Source organism: Bufo bufo, chromosome 4, assembly GCF_905171765.1.
Source record: "Bufo bufo chromosome 4, aBufBuf1.1, whole genome shotgun sequence".
NCBI classification, from domain to species: domain Eukaryota; kingdom Metazoa; phylum Chordata; class Amphibia; order Anura; family Bufonidae; genus Bufo; species Bufo bufo.
This window is the reverse complement of record NC_053392.1, coordinates 128,395,228-128,416,357: the sequence shown is the minus strand read 5'-3', so window position 1 is coordinate 128,416,357 and position 21,130 is coordinate 128,395,228. Positions and strand designations below refer to the sequence as shown.

Genomic DNA, 21,130 nt, shown 5'->3' with positions numbered 1-21,130 from the left:
TGCACACTTGATTTTATTGAATACTTGGTTGTGCAGGGAAGGCACGGCTCTCTTGGAGAAGTAGTGGCGGCTGGGAACAACATACTGTGGGACAGCAAGCAACATGAGCTGTTTGAAGCTGTCTGTGTCCACCAGCCTGAATGACAGCATTTCATAGGCCAGTAGTTTAGAAATGCTGGCATTCAGGGACAGGGATCGAGGGTGGCTAGGTGGGAATTTACGCTTTCTCTCAAATGTTTGTGAGATGGAGAGCTGAACGCTGCCGTGTGACATGGTTGAGATGCTTGGTGACGGAGGTGGTGGTGGTACATCCTCTGTTTGCTGGGCGGCAGGTGCCAACGTTCCTCCAGAGGCGGAGGAAGAGGCCGAGGCAGCAGCAGAGGAGGTAGCAGGGGGAGCCTGAGTGAGTTCCTTGTTTTTAACGTGTTTACTCCACTGCAGTTCATGCTTTGCATGCAGTTGCCTGGTCATGAAGGTTGTGCTAAGGTTCAGAACGTTAATGCCTCGCTTCAGGCTCTGATGGCACAGCGTGCAAACCACTCGGGTCTTGTCGTCAGCACATTGTTTGAAGAACTGCAACGCCAGGGAACTCCTTGAAGCTGCCTTTGGGGTGCTCGGTCCCAGATGGCGGTGGCCAGTAGCAGGCGGACTCTCTTGGCGGCGGGTGTTCTGCTTTTGCCCACTGCTCCCTCTTTTGCTACGCTGTTGGCTCGGTCTCACCACTGCCTCTTCCTCCGAACTCTGAAAGTCAGTGGCACGACCTTCATTCCATGTGGGGTCTAGGACCTCATCGTCCCCTGCATCGTCTTTCACCCAGTCTTCCTCCCTGACCTCCTGTTCAGTCTGCACACTGCAGAAAGACGCAGCAGTTGGCACCTGTGTTTCATCATCAGAGACATGCTGAGGTGGTATTCCCATGTCCTCATCATCAGGAAAAATAAGTGGTTGTGTGTCAGTGCATTCTATGTCTTCCACCGCTGGGGAAGGGCTAGGTGGATGCCCTTGGGAAACCCTGCCAGCAGAGTCTTCAAACAGCATAAGAGACTGCTGCATAACTTGAGGCTCAGACAGTTTCCTTGATATGCATGGGGGTGATGTGACAGACTGATGGGCTTGGTTTTCAGGCGCCATCTGTGCGCTTTCTGCAGAAGACTGGGTGGGAGATAATGTGAACGTGCTGGATCCACTGTCGGCCACCCAATTGACTAATGCCTGCACCTGCTCAGGCCTTACCATCCTTAGAACGGCATTGGGCCCTACCAAATATCGCTGTAAATTCTGGCGTCTACTGGGACCTGAGGTAGTTGGTTCACTAGGACGTGTGGCTGTGGCAGAACGGCCACGTCCTCTCCCAGCACCAGAGGGTCCACTAACACCACCACGACCATGTCCGCGTCCCTCACTAGATTTTTTCCTCATTGTTACCGTTCACCACAATAAGAAAAAAATTATTTGGCCCAATGTATTGAATTCAAATTCAGGCCTTTTTTTACAGGCACCTAACACTATTTGGCTATCTATTTAGGTACCGTATTACACTAATACAGGCACAGCAGTAACCACAGATTTAGCTGAATATAAATTGTAGACCTAGTATTTAGGCGGTGGATGACAGGTATCACTTTTACGGACAGAATTAGACTTGGAAATGCACGGTAGCGTGTGAAGTTATTGAGGATGACCCTATCCGCACCGTCAATGTAATATACCCTTTTATAGATAGATTTAAACTTGGCCTGCTACAGCAGAAACCACTGATTTAGGGAATTGCTAATTCGGGAATTGTATTTCAACCCAGAAAAAAATATATCCTTTGCCAGACAACAGACAGTATTACAATTGGCTAGCCACAGCTGAAACACCAGATTTAGGGTACTGCTATTTTGGCAATTGTATTTCACCCCTCAATAAAATAGCAAGCACAGCCAAGCCCCTGATGTAGGATATAGCAAAAAAAACAACACACTATTGATGGTTAAATATACTTGGTGGCAGCTTGTGCTGGCGCACCACAAGACACAAAATGGCCGCCGATCACCCCAGAAAAAAGTGACGGTCTGGGCAGCCTTAAAACAGTGAGCAATTAAATAGCAGAGGTTGAATGATACACAGCTGTACATCGATCACTTCAGTAATTGTTTTTGAAGACTAAATCACTGCCTAATCTGGCCCTAACAGCAGCAGCTGCATCCTATCCCTACACTGATCAGAGCAGAGTGACGTGCGGCGCTACGTGACTCCAGCTTAAATAGAGGCTGGGTCACATGCTGCACTGGCCAATCACAGCCATGCCAATAGTAGGCATGGCTGTGATGGCCTCTTGGGGCAAGTAGTATGACGCTTGTTGATTGGCTGCTTCAGCCTTTCAAAAAGCGCCAAGAAAGCACCGAACCCGGACTTTTACGAAAATGTTCGGATTCGTGTCACGAACACCCCAAAATTTGGTACGAACCCGAACTATACAGTTCGGGTTTGCTCGTCCCTACTGATGACCTATCCTCAGGATAGGTCATCAGTATCTGATCGGTGGGGGTCCGACACCCAAGACCCTGCCCATCAGCTGTTTGAGAAAGCACCAATGCTCGCAGTACCGCCACAGCCTTCTCTCAGCTTTTCCTAGACCAGTGACGACACATTCATCAGTCTCATGGTTAGGTGCAGTTCAGCCCCATAGAAGTGAATGGGGATGAACGCGATACCAAGCACAGCCGCTGTACAATGTACAGTGATGTTAGCTCTCTTCTTTGTAATTTTTAAAAATGTTCACATTTCATAGCCAACTAACCATGACCATTTTTTAGAAAAGCAGAGAAAATTACAGCACAATTTCCTTTTGCATAAGGCTACATGCACACAACCGTGGTGTCTTGAGGTCCGCAAAACACGGATGATGTCCGTGCGCGACGGCACGGACAGCCTTTAATATAACTGCCTATTCTTGTCCGCAAAGCGCAGACAAGAATAGGGCATGTTATATTTTTTTTGCAGGGCCACGGAACAGAGCAACGGATGCGGACAGTTTTGGCGGCTCGGATGCGGACCAAAACAACGGCCGTGTGCATGAGGCTTAAAATGGAGTCTTTTTACTGGAATCCTCTAAAATTGCATACAGATAGGAGCAGAAAAATTCTGCCAGTTTTCAAGGTACTATGAGCTCTTAATCATAGAATTCTATGAAACGCGTCAGTCTTTGAACTCCTATCTGTATGTGAGTTTTAGAGGATTCCAATAAAAGACTCCATATTCCTCAGGAGGAAGTTGTGCTGGACTTTTCCCCGTTTTTTTTGCTGATTTATTGGAATCTTCAGAAAATGCAGATAGAAGCACAAAAAGACTGACACGTTTCATAGAACTCTAAGGCTAAAGGGAACTTGTCATCTGGATTTTGGGTATCGTCGCTAGCACATCCGCAATATCCAATCCCCATAGCTCTCTGTGCTTTTATTGTGCATCGCGAGATTACGGCGCTCTAGCTTTGTGACGTCGGGGAGCAAGGAGGAGATTCGGAGGATGCGGGGCGGTGCTGGGCTCCGGAAACGTTAGAAGCCTTATTTACATATATATAAAATTGTTTTTTTTACACAATAAAAGCACACAGAGCTATGGGGACTGGATATTGCGGATGTGCTAGTGGCGATCTAGCAGCCCATGTTTTCAGCTCTATACCCAAAATCCAGGTGACCGGTTTCCTTTAAGAGCTTGAAGTAGCTGAAAACGTGGCATAATTTTTAGAGTAGTCTAATAAAAGACTCCATTTTATGCAGAAGGAAGATGCGCAGGAGTTTTTCCACTTTTCCTGCTGATAGTGTGACCCACACATGTCTATGACACACTTCAGTGCAAGGCATAGTGCACTGCAGCTAACCTACATTTTCGGTTTTACTTTCTGACCACTTAGACATTAAAGTCTGGCCAAATGTTAATAAGGCCTCATGCACACAACGTTGTTTTGGTCCGCATCCGAGCCGCAGTTTTTGTGGCTTGGATGCGGACCCATTCGCTTCAATGGGGCCGCAACAGATGCGGACAGCACTCCGCAGGTAGGTGAGAGTCTGATATGTTGGGGTAGCGAGTTCCAGAGTATGGGGGAGGCACGGGAGAAATCCTGGAGGCGATTGTGGGAAGAGGCGATAAGAGGAGAGAAGGTGGTCTTGTGAGGATCGGAGAGTGTGTGTGGGGGTGTAGCTTGCTCAGCTCATCTCTACTGCTGGATCTCCTCCGGCCTCCATTATAGTGAATGGGGTCGGATGGAGCCCAGGTAGCGCACAGTTGTGCCCGGCAAGGACAGATCCAGAAGGCTGTGAAACTATGCCTTTTTAGTTGTTGTTTTTTTTTCTTACAGCAGGAGCCCTCCTTATCTCTGGGGCCCCAAACATTTGTTTATCATTCGTGAGGTGTGAAGACTAACCTTGAGTATAAGCATGGCTTATATTTCCCACTGAATTCCATTATTTCCCAGGGCTACCACAGTATACAACCACCTGCCATCCTCAGTACAGTTAATACATAACGCAAGAAAAACAGTATCTAAACAGAGGCAAAAAATGTGGTCATTTGACAGAAAAAAAAAAGTAAGCACACAGTATCACAGAACAGCACGCTCCGTCCTAATCTGACATCTCGCCCAATGTCCCTCTTCTATTTATACTCCTGCACTGGCGACGTAATCTACGCCCACAAGTTACCCGGAAGTGGGGCTAAGCGTGGTGAAGCCGGAAATACGTCATCTGCCCCTGTTTACCTCTTGTTAGGAGGAGGTCCTCCCCCTGGAGTCAGTAATCTAGTCGGTTCACTGTGGAGAAGACTAGAATGGAGTTGTTAGGAGGAGGTCCTCCCCCTGGAGTCAGTAATCTAGTCTGTTCACTCTGGAGAAGACTAGAATGGAGTTGTTAGGAGGAGGTCCTCCCCCTGGAGTCAGTAATCTAGTCTGTTCACTATAAAGCAGGCTAGAATGGAGTTGTTAGGAGCAGGTTCTCCTGTTCTTGATGTTACTTATTAAATTATTTGCATTCCTAATTCAGAAAACTGTTTTACTAGAATTATGAATTTCCTATATTATTATTTTTTCATATGTATTTTTATTGATGCAATAGAAAAAATTCCATTCTGCTTGTTTTCACACATACATAAAAATAGAACTAAGGGGATCATTTATGACCAAATATATACCACTTTTTGGTGTATATTTGGCGCAGATTTTTTCGCAAAGGTGATTTGTGGCAAAATCTGAGACTTCTTCCCCTTCCAAGTCACTTACACCAGTACTAAAAAAGGAGGAATGGCGTGGGTGGGGAAGGGGTGGCCCGTCTCATTTATCATTTCTTATGGCAGTTTTTGGCGTAGAAAATTATCTAAGTCTAAGGCCTCCTGCACACGGCCGTTTTTTTTCCCGTTTACTGGCCGTTTTTTGCGTTCCGTATACGGAACCATTCATTTCAATGGTTCCACAAAAAAAACTGAATGTACTCCGTATGCATTCCGTTTCCGTATTTCCATTCCAACATAGAACATGTCCTATTATTGCCCGCAAATCACGTTCCGTGGCTCCATTCAAGTCAATGGGTCCGCAAAAAAAACGGAACACATACGGAAATGCATCCGTATGTCTTCCGTTTCTTGCTGAACCATCTATTGAAAATGTTATGCTCAGCCCAATTTTATCTATGTAATTACTGTATACTGTATATGTCATACGGAAAAACGGAACAGAAACACAACGGAAACAAAAAATGGAATAACGGATCCTTGAAAAACGGACCGCAAAACACTGAAAAAGCCATACGGTCGTGTGCAATAGGCCTAAGGCAGCAACAGAGCTGGTGTAGATTTAAGGCTGTTGTACGCATCAAGTGCCAGCGCAGGGTTACTATTGGCATTTGAAACGCCAGTCTTAATGAATGACCCCATACATTTTTTAATACATGATCAAATTCAGAGTTTTACGGTTGTGTTCACACAGCGCGGCTATTTTGTGGCAAAAATGCGCAGCTGTTAACACTCTCATTAATAGCTGTGTGGTTTTGCAATAAAACACTGCCAAAACACAGTCAATCAAAATGCCACTTCTAAAACCACGCCCACCGCATGAACACACCCTTCATGTATTTAACTTAATTAACTTTATTCTGCCACAGCCGACTAGATAAAGTACTCCACAGAGAGGACCAATATGAATTCAATAAGCCATAGAAAATACAGGAGGACCTCCTTCTGCCCACTCCATTCTAGTCTTATCTGTATAGAAGAGACAAGATTACTGACTCCAGGAGGAGGACCTCCTTCTAACATCTCTGCAGGTTATATTACTGACTATAGAGGAGGACCTTCTTCTGCCTACTCCATTCTAGCTGATTCTGTAGTGTATAGGCTAGATTACTGATTCCAGGAGGAGGACCTCCTCCTAATATTCCCATTCTACCATATTACTGACTCCAGAAGGAGGACCTCCTTTCACCCGCTATTCTAATAAGGGTCCATGCACATGAACATATGCCCTCCGAGACATACAGTCCGTGACCAGGGCATATGTCCCAGAGCGCACAGTTCATACTTTAATGCTGCGCGCATCGGGCTACCTGCAGAATTACTGTCCCGGACTCGTATGATCATGGCACATGGTTGATGCCGCTCTGGGACATATGGCCTGCTCATGGACGTTATGTCTCGGAAGGCATACGTTTGTGTGCATGGGCCTTAAAATGCAGTTGTTAGGAGGAGGTCCACACTCTGTAGTCAGTAATATAGTAGAATGGAGTTGTTAGCAGGAGGTCCTTCTCTATTATCAGTAATATAAACTGCAGAGTTGTTAGAAGGAGGTTCTCCTCCTGGAGTCAGTAATCTAGTCTGTTCACTATAGAATCGGCTAGAATGTAGTTGTTCACAGGAGGTCCTACTCTATTATCAGTAATATAAACTGGAGCCCTCCTCTGCGTCTGCACAGGATCCAGCCCTGGGGCGCTCGTCTCTGTCTGCACAGGATCCAGCCCTGGGGCGCTCGTCTCCGTCTGCACAGGATCCAGCCCTGGGGCGCTCGTCTCCGTCTGCACAGGATCCAGCCCTGGGGCGCTCGTCTCCGTCTGCACAGGATCCAGCCCTGGGGCGCTCGTCTCCGTCTGCACAGGATCCAGCCCTGGGGCGCTCGTCTCCGTCTGCACAGGATCCAGCCCTGGGGCGCTCGTCTCCGTCTGCACAGGATCCAGCCCTGGGGCGCTCGTCTCCGTCTGCACAGGATCCAGCCCTGGGGCGCTCGTCTCCGTCTGCACAGGATCCAGCCCTGGGGCGCTCGTCTCCGTCTGCACAGGATCCAGCCCTGGGGCGCTCGTCTCCGTCTGCACAGGATCCAGCCCTGGGGCGCTCGTCTCCGTCTGCACAGGATCCAGCCCTGGGGCGCTCGTCTCCCCTGGCTTTAGTGACTGGACACCCCTCTCTTGTGCCATTAAGCTACTACGAATAAGATTTATGGGGTGCAAAACCACAAACATGTCACCACAGCCACATAAGTAGAAAATTTAAGGTGAGGCATTAAACTCCAAACCACCACATGAAGCCCAAACCTAGGAGCCACATTCCAGACATACATGCCATACAATTCCATGTAACTGCCTTGAGCTAATTCAGAGCAACATTCCCTACTCCAGACGGTGAAGTTCCTATACTCCATAAACATACTACAACTGACGGCCCCCTGACTTTAGAAACTACACTAAAAAGTCTTAGGACCACTCCTCATGCCACCCCACTCTAGCAGACAGCAGGACAAGTAATTCTGCATGGGTCACATATACCCCACATTGCCAGAGCCACTCGTCATGTCACCTCTCCCCCCACAGACAGCAGCACGAGGACCCCTTGTTTGATCTGCATGGGTCCCACACACCACATGCCCCCTCCTCACAGATTTACACCCCATAAAGCCTCCCCCCTCACAGATTTACACCCCATAAAGCCCCCCTCACAGATTTACACCCTATAAAGCCTCCCCCCCCAAATCTGCACCCTCATGTCCCCAGAATACATCACATGCCCCCCCCAACAGATAAAGCCCCCCTCACAGATTTACACCCCATAAAGCCCCCCTCACAGATTTACCTCATAAAGCCCCCCCCTCACAGATTTACCTCATAAAGCCCCCCCCCTCACAGATTTACCTCATAAGGCCCCCCTCAGATTTACACCTCATAAAGCCCCCCCACACACAGAGACCTGCACCCTCATGTTCCCCAGAATACACATGCCCCACTCCCCCCTCACAGATACACCTGCACTCCATTAAGCCCACTGCCCCTGAGTGCTCCTCCACCTGCCCCCTCATATGAGCTCCATATGCTGCTCCCCATGAAGCTCTGTGTACGCCAGGACTGCAGCACATGCGCACATCCTACCTCACTGGGCTGCTTATGCTTACACACACAGCCCCTCCTCCTCCTTCCACAAGCTCTTGCAGTCCGGGTTTGTCAGCACTTCCCACATTTGGTCATGTGACCACGAAGGAGCATGTGACCAGTGACGTCACAGACCTCCTTCTAACAACTCCACTCTAGCATAGCATCTATCCTACCATGAAGCCCGCTGTGGATGAGATGTTCCCGGAGGGAGCCGGTCCTTACGTGGATCTGGATGAGGTGAGAGGCCATGTTGTGGGTCGGAAGGGAGTTACCTACTTACCTGGACTTTTCTGCTGTATGGCTTATATATAGTCGCTTCTTAAAGGGGGCGTACAGGAATATATCCATTTTATGACACTTTTCCTCACCATGCTCCTCCTGGCTGACCTTGCTTCTAGTGTCCTCCATCCAAAAAGCAGTAGAAAAAACTGTGACAGTGAGGCTTTAGGGTGGCTGCTACTGGATGACACTGTGGGCCTTTCCTCCATCCCGGACCTTTCTCAGGTCACTGCACAGGCTCAAGCAGTCTTAAAGGGGTATTCCGGTTGTTAGGCTACTTTCACATTAGCGTTTTCAATTCTGCTATTGTTATCCGTCAAAGGGTCTCAATAGCGTAAGAAAACGCTTCTGATTTGTCCCCATTCATTGTCAATGGGGACAAAACTGAACGAAACGGAGTGCACCAAAATGCTTTCTGTTCCGTTTGGTTGCATTACCGGACAACCCCTTTAAGGTCACATACACAGATCTTTGCTGCTTTTCATCACTAAAATCCAAATGTGTTACTTTTGGATTTTGACTCTAATGTTCCCCAGATCTCCCCCTCTACACTGCAAAGTAAATGTGATAAAATAGTAAAGACAGTCGCACACCTTTTCTCCACTTCCAGCGTCCTGCAGCGCTGCTATCCTCTTCCTGGCTGCAGCGCTGACGTCCCTTTAACTGTGCAACCAATCACTGGCCTCAGCAGTATATGGGACATCAGCGCTGCAGGAAGGACTGGAGTGCGGGGCCAGAAGTGGCTGGGGAGAAGAGGGGTATTACTTTATTTTTTATTTTATTTTTTTGTTGCTGTTTTATCACATTTACTGCTTTTGCTCACATATTTCTACGATGTGCCACAGAGGTGTCGGTCCAACCTCTGGAACCTGCTCCTGTCTCCAGAATAGGGACCTCAAGTGAATGGAGAGAGCATGGGGCAATGGGACTGCTGAAAATCGCCTATTTCCAGCAGTTCAATGGTGCGGTGGCCCACTTGCGTGGTGCTTACCCCCATTCACTGCTATGAGACTCCTGAAAACGGCGGAGCGCACTTGTTCGGATATTTTCAGCACTCTTAATTAGGGTTGTCACGATACCAACATTTTTATTTGATTCTGATACCATAAAAAAGTATTGCGATACTTAATACCATGTGGGGAAAAAAAAACACACCAAAAAAAGCCACGTGCATGCCGCATTTTATGGAACGTCTGGGCCATAATGGAACAGACCTATCCTAGACCTATGGCTGCCATTGTAACCGATCGGAGCCCCGCAATTACATTGTTGGGGCTCTGATGGGAACTGCCACTGCACCACCAATGAAGAGGGGGTAGGAGACCCTGTGGTCACTGTCACCAATGATTTTATACTGGGGGGTTGGGGGGCGCACTGCACCACCAATGAAGATAACTAACGTTTAATACAAATACAGGAGGTGGGTGCCGGTGGCAGAATCACATAGGGGTTAACTTCCGCTGATCGCAGCTCCCTGTCATAGAGGTCTGGTGCCGGCTATGTGATTCTGCTGCCGGCACCCGCCTCCTGTTTTTGTATTAATGGTTTAGTTATCTTCATTGGTGACGCAGTGGCCAAAGCCCCTCTCTCCTCATTGGTGGCAGCGGTGGCACAGGGGGAGGGAGAGAATGCTTCCTTCTCCCCTGTGCTGCTGAGGGAACATGGCCGCGCTGAGAGCAGTGTGTGCTCTGATACTAGGCTGTGCAGTAGCGCCGCCTAGTATCCGTAAAGGGCAAATCCCAGTATCGATACCGGTACAAAAGTATCGATAGCTCGATACCCGGTGCAACCCTACTCTTAATCTAGGCCTATCAAGAGCACAGAGTCGTCATACTGTTAAGGCCCTATTACACGGAGCGAATATCGTACAGGTTCTCGTTCACGCGAGCGAAGGTAAACGAGAATCGTGCAATGTGATAAGTATGAACAATTCAAAGGCGAGCGACAAATTGCTTGTTTCTCATTAGGGATCGACCGATATTGATTTTTTTTTTAAAGCCGATACCGATATTCTGTGAACTTTAAGGCCGATAGCCGATAACTTATATCGATATTCTGTGCATTTTGATTTTAGCAAAAAAATAAATTTTTTATTCCTACACAAATCTGCTGTTAAATGAACATGTTTATTGTTAACATTTAGCGTTTTTTGTAAATCTTTCTTTTTCATTGGTGATATGGGTCAAATACAACAAATTCACACATACAGCGTGTTAAACCTCATACTACATCATACACTCCTTATATATACACCTCATAATATTACACATATACAGTGTGTTATATATCATATACCGTACCTCACTCATACTACATCATAAAGTCCTTATATACCTGAAAATAGTATACATAACATATACTGTGTGTTATATATACTTCATACTATTATACATATACAGTGTGTTATATGTATTATATATACCTCATACTACATCATACACATAATACATAACACACTGTATATGTATAATAGTATATGAGGTATATAAGGTGTGTAATATGAGGTTGTAGGTAACACACTGTATATCTACTATGACGCATGGATTTATTATTACCATAGCACAAGTGTATAGTGACTATAATCTCGGCAGGCACTCTATGTTTCTCCACTCTGCCCTACACTGACCACTTTCCCGCCTCCAATGGCGTTAGTCACATTAACTTGCGTCGCCTACGAAGTCCCGTTCAAGGAAGTTCCTGGCAGGCAAAGGCGTGTTAAGGTGAGAGCACGTACACACGGAAAACAGGCTCCGGATGGCCTAGAATCTAGATAGACCACCAGTAGAGAGGATCTTTTGATCCACAGACAAGCAGTTCCCACAGTTTCATTGCCCACCATCCAGACACAGGTGGCACCTTCATTACATATCCTTGTCTCTGACCGTACCGTGTCCAGGCCCTTAACTAGAAGTAAATTTGGTGTTGTGTTCCCGAACTGCTATGGACTGGAACTTTATCGTCTTTAGAGACAAATCCAGATTTTGTTTCTGATCCTATGACGGTTGAGTTGAGTATGGAGGCCTCGTGGTGAGCACTTCAATCCTGCCTTTGCCCTGGTGCAACACACTGCCTCAACTGCTTGTGTGAAGATCTGAGGAGCCATCACATACGACAGTCGGTCACCCCCAGTAGTGATAGGAGGGACACTAACAGCTCAACGATATGTGCAGGACGTCCTGCGATGTGTTCCTCTCATGGCAAGGCTTCTAACCGGCATTTTCCAGCAGGATAATGCTAAACCAGGAATGTCTCCGCCAGATTGCAACACTTTCTTGGCCTACCCGGTCTCCAGATTTTTTGCCAAATGTGTATTTAAAGGAGCAGCTTGGACGTCAGCTTCAGCAACCTGTGCAGGATCTACAGGCCCAGCTGCAGACGTATCTCATCTTGTACCCAGGCTCCTTCTTGGAGTTTTATTTTTTATTTTTTCCCCATTAGGCCAGTTTTACACTGGCGTGAAGCTTTTCCGGCAGGGGGACAGTCTGCCGGATGCGTGCTACCTTTTGTACAAACCGACGCATGCAGCTGTTTTTGTTCGTTTGCCATATTTACCGTGCTGGGGCCGGGCAGACTTCCGGCAGCACACATGTGCAAATGGTAGTACGGAAACTGGCCTTCACAAGGATTACCCTGTAGACAACATTTTTCTCCTCACAGCAGCAGTAAACTAACAATCAATGGCCTACGTAGGAGTTTTTATCTGCTACAGAAGAACAATATTTCATATTTGCAATGGTACAGTATTGCAAACGGCAAGAAATTCCAAGAAAATGTGTTTTGCATTTGAATATAGTGTAGTGCCCTGGAGCAGGGAGTACTTTGACATTTGGACATTTGCCTATTTCCCCTATGCAAAGTTAAAACTTCTTACTTTATTTCACCTAAAAGGGTTAACTTGCAATGTTTAATACTGTGTAACTGCAAATTATATATATATATATATATATATATATATATGAAAAATGGCGGCACTGGCTATTAATACGAAAAATAGGGTGCACGTTCCTAGGGAATAGACTTCTTACCCCGCAATAAAATCCAGAAAATGGACGGCACTCCAGTTAGATGAAAAAAATGTGATTCCTTTATTCAACCATCCGGTAGTTGAATAAAGGAATCACATTTTTTTCATCTAACTGGAGTGACGTCCATTTTCTGGATTTTTTTTTTAATATATATATATATATATATATATATATATATATATATATATATATATATATATATATATATATATATCCTGTTCATTATCACTGTATTTACATGGCTCTGTGGAAAGGGTTAATGAATACTGAGAGACTGTTAGGGCTTTGATTGAGAAGCTGGTAATTTTCCACAGCTGCCATAGAGTTTAACCACTTCAGCCCCCCTAGCTTAAACACCCTTAATGACCAGGCCACTTTTTACACTTCTACACTACTTTCACCGTTTATTGCTCGGTCATGCAACTTACCACCCAAATGAATTTTACCTCCTTTTCTTCTCACTAATAGAGCTTTCATTTGGTGGTATTTCATTGCTGCTGACATTTTTACTTTTTTTGTTATTAATCGAAATTTAACGATTTTTTTTGCAAAAAAATGACATTTTTCACTTTCAGTTGTAAAATTTTGCAAAAAAAACGACATCCATATATAAATTTTTCTCAAAATTTATTGTTCTACATGTCTTTGATAAAAAAAAAAAATGTTTGGGTAAAAAAAAAAAATGGTTTGGGTAAAAGTTAAAGCGTTTACAAACTATGGTACAAAAATGTGAATTTCCGCTTTTTGAAGCAGCTCTGACTTTCTGAGCACCTGTCATGTTTCCTGAGGTTCTACAATGCCCAGACAGTAGAAAAACCCCACAAATGACCCCATTTCGGAAAGTAGACACCCTAAAGTATTCGCTGATGGGCATAGTGAGTTCATAGAACTTTTTATTTTTTGTCACAAGTTAGCGGAAAATGATGATTTTTTTTTTTTTTTCTTACAAAGTCTCATATTCCACTAACTTGTGACAAAAAATAAAAACTTCCATGAACTCACTATGCCCATCACAAAATACCTTGGGGTGTCTTCTTTCCAAAATGGGGTCACTTGTGGGGTAGTTATACTGCCCTGGCATTTTAGGGGCCCAAATGCGTGCAAAGTAGTTTGAAATCAAAATCTGTAAAAAATGGCCGGTGAAATCCGAAAGGTGCTCTTTGGAATGTGGGCCCCTTTGCCCACCTAGGCTGCAAAAAAGTGTCACACATGTGGTATCGCCGTATTCAGGAGAAGTTGGGCAATGTGTTTTGGGGTGTCTTTTTACATATACTCATGCTGGGTGAGAGAAATATCTCGGCAAAAGACAACTTTTCCCATTTTTTTTATACAAAGTTGGCATTTGACCAAGATATTTATCTCACCCAGCATAGGTATATGTAAAATGACACCCCAAAACACATTGCCCAACTTCTCCTGAGTACGGCAATACCAGATGTGTGACACTTTTTTGCAGCCTAGATGCGCAAAGGGGCCCACATTCCTTTTATGAGGGCATTTTTAGACATTTGGATACCAGACTTCTTCTCACGCTTTAGGGCCCCTAAAAAGCCAGGGCAGTATAAATACCCCACATGTGACCCCATTTTGGAAAGAAGACACCCCAAGGTATTCAATGAGGGGCATGGCGAGTTCATCGAATTTTTTTTTTTTTTTGGCACAAGTTAGCGGAAATTGATTTTTATTTTATTTTTTCTCACAAAGTCTCCCTTTCCGCTAACTTGGGACAAAAATTTCAATCTTTCATGGACTCAATATGCCACTCACGGAATACCTTGGGGTGTCTTCTTTCCGAAATGGGGTCACATGTGGGGTATTTATACTGCCCTGGCATTCTAGGGGCCCTAAAGCGTGGATTCCGTGAGGGGTATGGTGAGTTCATGTGAGATTTTATTTTTTGACACAAAAACTTGGGCCAAAAAAATGTCTGAATGGAGCCTTACAGGGGGGTGATCAGGGAGTCTATATGGGGTGATCACCCCCCTGTCATTGATCACCCCCCTATAAGGCTCCATTCAGATGTCCGTATGTGTTTTGCGGATCCGATCCATGTATCCGTGGATCCGTAAAAAACATACTGACATCTGAATGCAGCCTTACAGGGGGGTGATCAATGACAGGGGGGTGATCAGGGAGTCTATATGGGTTGATCACCCCCCTGTCATTGATCACCCCCTTGTAAGGCTCCATTCAGACGTACGTATGTGTTTTGCGGATCCGATCCATGTATCAGTGGATCCGTAAAAATCATACGGACGTCTGAATGGAGCCTTACAGGGGGGTGATCAATGACAGGGGGGTGATCAGGGAGTCTATATGGGGTGATCAGGGGTGAATAAGGGGTTAATAAGTGACAGGGGGGGGGTGTAGTGTAGTGGTGTTTGGTGCTACATATTACTGAGCTGCCTGTGTCCTCTGGTGGTCGATCCAAACAAAAGGGACCACCAGAGGACCAGGTAGCAGGTATATTAGACGCTGTTATCAAAACAGCATCTAATATACCTGTTAGGGGTTCAGAAAATCGCATCTCCAGCCTGCCAGCGAACGATCGCCGCTGGCAGGCTGGAGATCCACTCGCTTACCTTCCGATCCTGTGTGCGCGCGTTCACAGGAAATCTCGCGTCTCGCGAGATGACGCATATATGCGTGACTCTGCGCAGGGCTGCCGCCTCCGAAACGCGATCCTGCGTTAGGCGGTCCGGAGGCGGTTAAAGAAGACCATATTTTAAAGGGAAAGACCAAGGCTTGTTTACCACCAAAAAGCAGACAGCCTGACCTTATAAATGTCTGGTTTTAGGCTACTTTCACACTTGCGGCAGAGTGATCCGGCAAACAGTTCCGTCGCCGGAACTGCCTGCTGGATCCGGCAAAACGTATGCCAACTGATGGCATTAGTAAAACTGTTTAGGATCATGATCAGTCTTAAAAATGCCTGATCAGTAAAAAAATGCATTGAAATGCCGGATCCATCTTTCCGGTGTCATCCGGCAAAACGGATCCGGCATTTACTTTCTTCATCCGGAAGGACGGATCCGGCATTCCAGTATTCTGAATGCCGGATCCGGCACTAATACATTCCTATGGGAAAAAATGCCGGATCCGGCATTCAAGCAAGTCTTCAGTTTTTTTTCGCCAGAGATAAAACCGTAGCATGCTACGGTTTTCTCTTTTGCCTGATCAGTCAAAATGACTGAACTGTAGACACCCTGATGCATCCTGAACAGATTACTCTCCATTCAGAATGCATGGGGATATGCCTGATCAGTTCTTTTCCGGTATTGAGCCCCTGTGACGGAACTGTATGCCGGAAAAGAAAAACGCTAGTGTGAAAGTACCCTTAGCTATGTTATGTCTGGAAACTTGTTTTTGTCTGGAAAACCTGCTGTGTCATTGCCATTGAGTATCATTGAAGCTCTAATGTAGGTAAGGCTTCGTTCACATCACCGTTCAGCCTTTCTGTTCTCCTGCTCCGTTTATAACTGACGCCAAACGGAGACCTTAGGACCCCATAGACTATAATGGGGTCCGTTATGTTTCTGATCAGAAGATGATTTTTAAGCGGAGACAAAAGTTGAGCATGCAGGACTTTTGTCTCCGCTTAAAAATCATCTTCTGATCGGAAACATAACGGACCCCATTATAGTCTATGGGGTCCTAAGGGCTCCGTTTTGACTCAGTTTGGCGTCGGTTATGTGCCTTTTCCGTCCTAAGTCTATACCAGACTGGAGCTGAAACAATGTATCTGTTTGTGCTGAGCTTCTCCACTCCAGTCTCCCACTAGAAGTTTCCAGTCTATCAGAAAGTGTATATAAGGAGAGCAGTCAGAGCCCCTAGTGTGCTGCAGTTAGGGACCAGTGCTTGGAGGGGCCGCCCCAAACCCGGCCACTTTAATAGTCCTGAAAACGATACTCCTTCCTGATAAGTGTCCCTTTATGGGGTATTTGCAACCTCTTCAAATCAAGTTTATAGGGTTGATGCTTAAAGGGGTTATCAGAGGTTGGAAATGCCTCCCCTACTGCCCGGGCCCCTCACACTGATTGTACTTATCTGTCTCCCTTCGTCGCTCCTGGTCCCTGCACGGCCGACAATGCTTCTCCCCGTGCGTGGATGAAAACATTCTGTGTCCGGCGAACAGCCAATGGCAGGCAGGGACAAGCCTCCCTAGCATTGCAGGTGACGCTAGGGAGGCTCATTCCCAGTCACCGCCTGCCATTGGCTGCGCCCCCACCGACACCGGCCATGCAGGGAGTAGGGAGCCAGGTAAGTAGAGTCAGTGTGAGGGGCCCGGGCAGTAGATGGAACATTTCCAGCCTCGGATAACCCCTTAAAATGAAAACTGGCGCTACCTCTAGCATACTAGTCAGTGGCGTACCGCCAATAGAGGCAGGGTACGCCACTGCTATGGGGCGGGGGGCCCGGAGCGCTCGGAAGGCCCCACCCCCTGCAACTGCGCTTACTGCAGGCTCAGAGGCGGTCTGCCCACTTATAATTGGCTCCCAGCGCCGCCGATAATACACGCGTGCGCCTGCACTGCTTCACATACTGGGCCAATCAGCATTAGCAGTGTGTTAAGATCCTGCTGCTGATTGGCCCAGCCAGTGCAGGCAGCAGGCGCGCACCCAGCATGGAAGAACTTTAGAGTGAGTTGTGCTGCCCGTCCGCCGGCCTCGACAGATGCCAGTGCCACCCAAAACAGTCATCTCACAGCCAGTCCGGACCTGTGCCACTGCCAGCCCGTCCACACAGTAGGACTGCCCCAGCCACTATCTTTACAACCGGGATTATTAATGAAAAAAATGTCTGTACTAATAACAGTCTCTCTTAGCACTGGCGTAACTAGAAATGACTGGGCAGTGGGCCCCACAGGAAATTTTTGAACGGGCCCCCACCAGCTGTTTGGCACCTCTGACCGGCAGAGACACTTGACTTCTTCCCTAATACAGTCCAAATTCTAATTATCTTCCAAAAGACAAGTCATGGAAATATATGTATACTGTAGTATGATATTTTGACAGTAAAGGTAAGAATAAAGGTCTTCTGGTTAGTACAGTATACTTTCTATATTTCCATGACTTGTCTATTGGACGATAATTGGACTGTATTAGGGAAGTCAAGTGTCTCTGCTGGTCAGAGGTGCCGGACAGCTGGGACGGGGGCAATTCAAAAATTTCTAATTACGCTACTGGTAATAGAGACTGTATAAAACGTTCCAGTTCCAGAACTTCATGTATAGGACTTTCTGAGGGCAGCAGCAAGCAGAGTTCCTGTGGGGGTGGGCGGTACTGTAGGCTCATAGAGGACTCAGGAATGTGCCCCCCCCCCCCCCTCACCCCCCCATGAACTCTGCTTGCTGTTAAAGGGAACCTGTCACCTCAAAAACACAAATAAAACCGCCAGCATTAGTCGTCCCCAGTCTGTTCTTAATTAGAGATGAGCAAATTTCATATTTTAAAATTCGTTCATGCTTCGTTTGGTGGTAAAATGTAAATTGCGCTATGGATTCCGTTACCATGGACCATAATGCAATTCCATGACGGAATGCATAACTGAATGCCTTTATAGGCAGCGTTATAGGCATTCCATTATTCATTCTGTCATAATAGAAGTCTAGGGCCTGCATAACGGATCCGTCTGGTTTGCGTTATGCTGGAGTCCTCAGTAGGTCATGTATACATTTCTTTATTGGCAAATGGGGGTGTGGCAGGGGAGGAGCCAGGGCAGGAGGTGGGATGGGCCAAGGTAGTGGGTGGGGTTAGGGGCCCCAATTCAGATTCTTGCTTTGGGGCCCAATGATTTCTATGTACGCCCCTGATACTAGTGGTAGCGTCAGTAGACTTGCGGTGTAATGTAGGTGCTCTGAAATAAAGGGATGTGTATGATGATGAATATTTGTTTCTGTGTTTTCTAAGTAGTGTTAGATTGATGTCATGTAAGACTATTGATATTGATAACCTGACCATTTCTATAACTACAGGCTGGTGGGAGCACAGGGCTTCTGATGGACCTTGCCGCCAATGAGAAGGCCGTACATCTAGACTTCTTCAATGGTGAGTTCTAGGGCTGCAGCTATCGATTATTTTAGTAATCAAGTATTCTAGCGATTTGATCAAACGATTAATGGAGTACTTTAATAAGAAAAAAACTCATTAAAAGAATGTTTTCCTTTTATAAAAAAATAACTCATCAGCCCCACCTGTGCCATCGTCAGATTCCTGTGCCATCAGCTCCCCTCCCTTCCGTGCCATCACCTCCCCCGGGGTGATGCCAGCTTTCAAACCAGACCAGTTGCATGTTTCTAGCTGCTACTTCAGGAGATATCATCTAAAGCAGCCCTCCCCCTCCAGTTAGCTACTTTTCCCACTGACCGAGATGGACTCCGACAAAACAGTTAGGTGATTAATAAAAATAAATCTATGAATTTGTCCTCAGAAAAAGTATTGCCTTAGGGCTCATTTGGGCGACTGTATCTGATTTTTGTGGTCTGCAGATTGTGGATCCGCAAAACACTGATACCGGCCGTATGCATTCTGCATTTTACGGAACAACCAGTCCTATGGTAGAAAGGCATATTTTGTCCATAATTGCAGACTAGAATAGGACATGTTCTATCTTTTTTTGCGGGGTCACGGAACGGAAGTATAGATGCAGACAGCACATCTTTTGTGGCCACATTGAACTTAATGGGTCCGCATCTGATCTGCAAAATTATGGAACAGATGCGGACACTGCGGATCTGGCATTAAACTGATCCGGAATTTTGGACGGAGAGAATACCGTAGCATGCTGCGGTATTTCCGCCGTCTAAAACGGCGTTCAGTGACTGAACTGAAGACATCTTGATGCATCCTGAACGGATTTCTCTCCATTCAGAATGCATGGGGATAAAACTGATCAGTTCTTTTCCGGTATAGAGCCCCTAGGACGGAACTCGGTGCCGGAAAAGAATAACGCTAGTGTGAAAGTACCCTAAACCTCTTAAGAAAGCTAAATTAATTATACAATACTAATAAGTGATTTTATTTTATTTTAAACTGGAGTCTGTACCTTTTTTCCAACTCTAGCCACGACTTTGACTCCACAGCCCTGGGTGTAAGAGCATCGCCCCCGTTGCTCCTAGAGGGCCATTTGCATATATTCAAACTTCATTTTTAGCAGCAATGCGGACGCACATGATCATGAGACCAACACAGATGCCTTCAGCTGCCAAGTGCACATGTAACAGGTCAACCAGTTTCATAGGTACAAATCTGCTGACAGATGGCCTTTAATTTTTAGTTCTGGCTGTCTTTCACAGGTTGTGATTATTTCTGTTTTTGACCCTAGGTACTTTTTGTTACTTTGCATTATATGTTATGGTCTCTCTTTCTATTATACAGTTGCTGGTACAGATGGAACAGTTTTTACATAAGCGTGCTCCTGTATTTTGGTTGTTTTCTTGTTCGTTTTGGATTTCAAAATCTGCACTGAAGAAAAAAAAAGCCAAGTGTACACCAGATTTCTCTAATCTCATACTGGATTACGCTGCGGGTTTTGTGCACAAGTATCCGTGTAGAAGAACCGCACGTAATCCGCAACGTGTGCAAGTAACCTAATTGAGCGGTGGGAGAAAGCACACTAAATGTAGTCGCCCTTGCATGTCAAATCTGAGGGTCCTAGATTATTTGACCACCTGCCTATAAACCCGCTTCTCAATGGGACTATATGTAATACCCAAGTGTCACCTGCCTCGGTGGGCATTTCCTGAGCTTCATCAGGAGGTGCGCGATTATGGATCTCAAGCCTGATGGCGTGTGCCCACTAAGGTGTACAAAGGCCTGGTATGGGCACATGGGAAATAATATTACTATAAAAAGTGAAGATAATCCAGTGAAACAGCATTCATTGATATTTAGGGAGGTGCTAATGTGAATGTATATGATAAATGCTCTTCAGATACACTGGCAGATGCCATGTGTTTTTTGTATGTAGGCAGTATGTGTGGCTGATGGGGTGAGAAGCATTTTTCATCTCCCTGGGTATGAATCCTATTGGCACTGACGTGTTGTCCTGTTCTTTGCAGATTTTGAAGACCTGTTTGACGATGAAGACTGCTAGTAATTCCCTTCCAGCAGCGCTCATCCATGCAGTTTGGTTCAAGATGGAGGCCATACAAATAAGACAGTCTCTTGGACAGGGGACTGAGAATAATTTATATTACTTGTGTAAATAAAGTTACAAAATCCATGAGTTTGTGTGTTTGCTATTTGCAGTTATAAAGGGGTAAATGGAGCACAGGCCGTGCACCACCTTTAGGCCTCTTGCACACAAACATGTGCGCCCAGTGGTCGTGCTGCGGGCCGCAATGCACGAGCTCAGTCTGTGGGGCAGCGGATCGCGGACCCATTCACTTTAATGGGTCCGCGATCCGGCCGTTCCGCAAAAAGATAGGACATGTTCTATCTT

At 46.1% G+C, this 21,130-nt stretch overlaps 1 protein-coding gene across 1 annotated transcript; it reads left to right on the top strand.

Moving 5' to 3' along the window:
- The first annotated feature begins 4,690 nt into the window (after window positions 1–4,690).
- COPS9 (COP9 signalosome subunit 9) lies at window positions 4,691–20,914 on the top strand. The gene is made up of 4 exons (XM_040431015.1): window positions 4,691–4,738; window positions 8,555–8,621; window positions 18,663–18,735; window positions 20,748–20,914. The coding sequence occupies exons 2-4, from the start codon at window positions 8,559–8,561 to the stop codon at window positions 20,780–20,782; spliced, it is 171 nt and encodes a 56-aa protein (XP_040286949.1). The 5' UTR covers window positions 4,691–4,738; window positions 8,555–8,558; the 3' UTR covers window positions 20,783–20,914.
- The last annotated feature ends 216 nt before the right edge of the window (window positions 20,915–21,130 follow it).

What these genes read in the sequence shown, in the direction of transcription:
- COPS9 (XM_040431015.1), top strand. Translation starts at nt 8,559, where the DNA reads ATGAAGCCCGCTGTGGATGAGATGTTCCCGGAGGGAGCCGGTCCTTAC. An exon ending in CTTACGTGGATCTGGATGAG is followed by an intron (nt 8,622 to 18,662) that starts GTGAGAGGCCAT and finishes CTATAACTACAG; the next exon opens with GCTGGTGGGAGCACAGGGCT. An exon ending in ACATCTAGACTTCTTCAATG is followed by an intron (nt 18,736 to 20,747) that starts GTGAGTTCTAGG and finishes TGTTCTTTGCAG; the next exon opens with ATTTTGAAGACCTGTTTGAC.